Source organism: Miscanthus floridulus, chromosome 8 (assembly GCF_019320115.1).
Source record: "Miscanthus floridulus cultivar M001 chromosome 8, ASM1932011v1, whole genome shotgun sequence".
In the NCBI taxonomy this organism is placed as follows: Eukaryota; Viridiplantae; Streptophyta; class Magnoliopsida; order Poales; family Poaceae; genus Miscanthus; species Miscanthus floridulus.
This window is the reverse complement of record NC_089587.1, coordinates 122,034,786-122,039,361: the sequence shown is the minus strand read 5'-3', so window position 1 is coordinate 122,039,361 and position 4,576 is coordinate 122,034,786. Positions and strand designations below refer to the sequence as shown.

Genomic DNA, 4,576 nt, shown 5'->3' with positions numbered 1-4,576 from the left:
CTAAGGTGGCAAGGGTAGTCTAGATGGCATCGAGGCAGAGCGTGAGCCGACTAACCTCGCCCCTGGGGTCCAAGCGCAGGTCGTAACCCGCATCCTGATTATGGAGGAGCTTATGGACTTCTCGGTGACCGCGGGGAGAAGACCCATCCGGTTCCGTAGGGCGCATGTCTGGAGAGCAAGTGGTCCCATGGTCTGTCACTCTAGCCAAAGACATGAGTCGCTCGAGGCTAGAGAGAAGGCGAAGAAGTACCGTAGGAAGACAAAGAAGAGTGGTTGCCTTGCTCTTACCTCTCTTGTAGATTTATGGCTAAACCAGGCACACTAGGCTCTATGGGTTTGTGCAAATTTAATACAGATTTAATTGATGTGGATTTCCAGGCAACAAGTTGCAGCAGATGTAGTCAAAAAAAGAGTAATAGATATTGTTTGGCACGTTACAATCACATAGCCTCAGACTTTCTCGCATGTGCATTCAAAAAAGAGTAGTACACATTGTGCCAACGATTAACATTTATACAATGCTTGATGCTGGTGGAAGCATTCAGTCATTGTCTGGCATGTTACAATCACATAGTATCGGACTTTCTCACGTGTGCACTCAGAAAAGAGTAGTGTCAGTGTTTTCAGACCACCGATGAGTAATTTTGTATTTGTGCGTCTGGCTCGAATGGTGTGCTCGAAGGACATAAGGATTTATACTAGTTCAGGCGGAACATCCCTACGTCCAGTTCACTGCTGCCTATGTTACTGGCACTTGGTTTGCAATAGGGGTTACAAATAGGTGAGAGAGGGAGAGAATCCTAAGTCTCTGGTGGAAGGAGTGAACGAGTGCTGAGAGCTCGCTTGCCGCTCAGCCGTGTGCTCGTGTCATGCGCTTGTGTTCCGATTTCATCTGGATCTTGATTCCCCTTCATGGGGCGTCCTGCTTCCCCTTTTATAGGCAAAGGGAAAGCGTGGGTTACAGCGGAGGAAGATGAGAAGAATGATAGAGAGAGAGAGGGGGAAGAAGGCTTCTAGGGTCACTAAGTCCTTCTCCTTCATGCGGGTCTCACCGACCCTATAGATGTTAATAGGAATGGCTCCACGTCATGGCTCTGTTCATCACTGGCGCCATGTGCAGGCATCGTCTACTGGTCATGGCATTCCACTCTGTCTTGGCAAACATCGTGGTGAACTGACACGCCTATCAGTGTCTATACGAGGGTTAGGCAGAATGGCACTAGCACGCCCCACACTATGCTTGATGTGAATACCTAGGTGTGGCCCGTCATGGCCATGGGTTACAACAAGGCGTGCTAGTCTCTTCCTTGGTGTTAGAGTTTTGACCCAGATCCATAGGCTTGGGCCTAGAGTGGTTGGCGGTGGTATGGGTCCCCGTCGGACGAGACAAAAACCATGGCCTTGGGGTCAGGTGAGACAGAGTGCACACCAAAGGGGTTAGGCGAGACAGAGCCCGTGATCATGGGCGATACAGAGCCTGCGGCCTTGGGGCCGGGCAAAACAGAGCCCGCACCCAAGGGGTCGAGCGAGACGGAGCCCGTAGCCTTGGGCAAGACAAAAACCATGGCCTTGGGGTTGGGTGAGATGGAGCCTGTGGCCTTGGGCGAGATGGAGCCCATGGCCTTGGGGTCAGGCAAGATGGAGCCCACACCCAAGGGGTCAAGCGAGATGGATCCCGGGGCCTTGAGGTTAGGCAAGATGGAGCCCTTGGCCTTGGGGTCGAGTGAGAAGGAGCCTGCAACCAAGGGGTAAGGCGAGATGGAGCCCACGGCCTTGGGGTTAGGTGAGACCTTTTAATATATCTTGCTCCATTTGGGGAAGTTAGCATACCCAATAGTAGCCCTCGAGCCTACAGAGGAGTAGAATACTCCTTTGGAGGCTTTTCCAAATGGGAGGACTCTGAGGGCCTTGGCCTTCTTTTTGTAGCCCATGGCATGTCCTGGTAGGATAGCAGTTCCCTTTTGTCACGATCTGTCTTCTTGGGGGCATGTAACCGTAGGATTTGGGGGATCAGAAAGATTTTTCTTAATTCCAGTCCCCTAGGATCCGATTGGTCTGCCATCGTACCACGACCGTGCATTTGGTCTCCTTGCGAGTCTTTCCTCGAGCCCCCACGCGTAGCAGGGGTCCAGTTGAGGGTTAGCTTGTCTTTGTGATCGTCGTCCTTCAAGCGTTTTTCCTCGATGGATGAAACATGGTGCTCAGTGAGCTATTAACAGACTAGTCTGAGTGGGGCCTCAGCTTCCCATTCATTAGGGTCTACCATGGGCTAGCTGGTGACCGACTCCAGACTCTTGGCAGCTAGTCCATATAGTTCTTGGGTCTATTCGGCTGGTCTTAAGGGCTCGTTGCCTTTCTTTGAGGAAAAACCATGGACTAGCAACCGACCAAGACTCGAACATGGGCCAGGATGCCCACGTGTAACACCCCGGGTGTTTAAATGTTAAAAACAGGACATGTCATCATATGCATTGCAAGGCATTTGGTCATATTGTAAACTTTGATATGCATTCACTAAAACAAGATTACATTTGTGTTATGAGTGTTGAATTGAATTGTTTGAATCAAGTCAAAATTTGGTTTGGATTTGAATTTTCCAAAAAACCTTGATTTTTAGTATTTAAATCCTACCCTGAAAACTCATTTCAAAATCTAAGCATATTTTGGGGTTGAGCCCAAAAGCAAAAGTGTAGATCTTGTCAAGTTATACAAAGTTTGTTTTTGGAGTTTTCAATGTTGTTATGAAAAATTTGAAGTAATTCGAAAAGGCGTAATTCGTTAAATATCCCCTATTTGAATTCAAAAGTTCATTTCAAAATGTAGACCGAATTAGGGGTTGGTTATAAAAGCAAAGTTGTAGAACTTTGAATTTGGAACAACTTTTATTTTTGTTGATTTTTGAGTTGTTATACAAATTTGGGAGTAATTTGGAATTTAAAATGAATGGCAAATTTGTAATTAAGGTGAACAGTGGCCGCCGCTCTTGCTACACCGCCGGCGACCTTCGGTTTGCTTCCAGTCGCGCGCGTGGCCGTTTGGGCATCGCGCTGGTGAGGGAAATGGAGTCGTCGTGGCTTCTTGGCCATCCTTTATAACCTGGGCCACCGTCGTCCTTGCTGTTTCCTCCTCTGTTTTCCCGTCGCCTTGCTCATCTTCGGTGAGCTCCCACCATCGAACCAACGCCTGTGCCATCGCAACGTAGCGCTCAATAGTTCCGCCTGCTCCTTGCGCACCCAACCGACCTGCTTTTGTAGCTTGACTTCACCGAAAAACTGCTCTGCGCGCTCTTCTTCCTCGTGGCCGGCAACGTCCCCGTCGCAAGCACTTCACCGTGCCTAGAGCTCCATGGTGCGCCTCTGCCCCTGCTGAGTCTTGCTTCAGCTTCGCCATGATGCCGTGGTACTCTATGACCCATTGATTTCTCATTTTGACCACCATAGCTACTGGAGCATCACCACCGACGACGGTCTACTCCACCGTGCCTGCTCGGAACGTCGACCAGCATCTTCGTTGCTCCTCCGACCCTGCTCGTTGCTCAGTCATGTTCGGGGTGAGGTGCTAAACCCTTCTGTGCTAAGTGTTTAACCTCTACCGCACTTGTGTTGCCGGTGTAGCATGGTCGTGCCGTCATGCCCGCCATGGTCGTCGCTGTGCTCGGTCTAGTCAGTGTTTGGTCTTGTTTTTGCCACCAGTCGAAGCGTAGTAGTGTAGGGGACGTAGTGGTGCTTTCATCGTCGTCGTTGGTCTCACTGGCGGTGAGAATTCACCGGTCAGAGCCATGGTCAACGTCGAAGGTTGAAGATGACAAGTGGGGTCCGTTTGTCAGTGACTCAGCGTTCAAATGGAAATTTTTCTATTTTTAGAATTGAATGAATAGTATTTGTTTTTGTTATTTTTGTGTAGATTTATTTAAAGCTCCAAAAATTATGAAAATTTTTGTGTGACCCCTCTGTGATGTATATTATTTAAGACAAATATGAAATGTTATTTTTCAGCACTTTTTGAATGTGATGAAAATTGCCCAATTTATTAATAAATGGATTTCCATGATTTTTCTAGGCTTATTTAGTTATCCAAAAATTATGAAATTTGTTTTGCCACTTATTTATCATGTAATGAACATTTACAAAAATTTTGAGGTCAATTGGAACAAGTTGATTTATTTCATAATTCTTAATTAATTAATTAATTCGTAAAAGCAAATAGTAACCTTTAGTGATTTAGGTTTTGTTTGCATTTTTGATTGAGTGATGTCCTTGGGTCATTAGTTGGTAATGATCTTTGGCAATTGATGTTAGTATTCTGGAAAGGTTTAGTTAGTTTGACTTGTAACTGTACCGCGAAGGAAAGTTGTATTCCAGTTGTTAACTTTTGCTTCTATCATCAAGCATCATGTTTCGTATTCCGCATCATGTTAAACATGGCATTGTTACTACGTGTAGTGAACGAAGGTGAACATGTAATAGTTAATCAAGTTGCTAAGGAGGTTAGTCCGTCTGTTGAGATCGGATCTAATACTTGTGGAACGTCATAGGAATCAGACTTTTCCGTCAACGAAGGCAAGCCCCGGATGCAT

The 4,576-nt window shown here is 46.8% G+C and overlaps 1 protein-coding gene across 1 annotated transcript; it reads right to left on the bottom strand.

Annotated features, from left to right (window-relative positions):
* Window positions 1–1,346: 1,346 nt before the first annotated feature.
* Window positions 1,347–3,192, bottom strand: LOC136469839 (uncharacterized). Its single transcript, XM_066467881.1, has 2 exons — window positions 3,003–3,192; window positions 1,347–1,735 (listed from the first exon to the last, which is right to left on the bottom strand). Exons 1-2 carry the CDS (start codon window positions 3,190–3,192, stop codon window positions 1,347–1,349), a joined length of 579 nt encoding a protein of 192 aa, XP_066323978.1.
* Window positions 3,193–4,576: the final 1,384 nt, after the last annotated feature.

What these genes read in the sequence shown, in the direction of transcription:
- LOC136469839 (XM_066467881.1), bottom strand. Translation starts at nt 3,192, where the DNA reads ATGGCACAGGCGTTGGTTCGATGGTGGGAGCTCACCGAAGATGAGCAA. An exon ending in CGACTGGAAGCAAACCGAAG is followed by an intron (nt 1,736 to 3,002) that starts GTCGCCGGCGGT and finishes CCTTGGTTGCAG; the next exon opens with GCTCCTTCTCACTCGACCCC.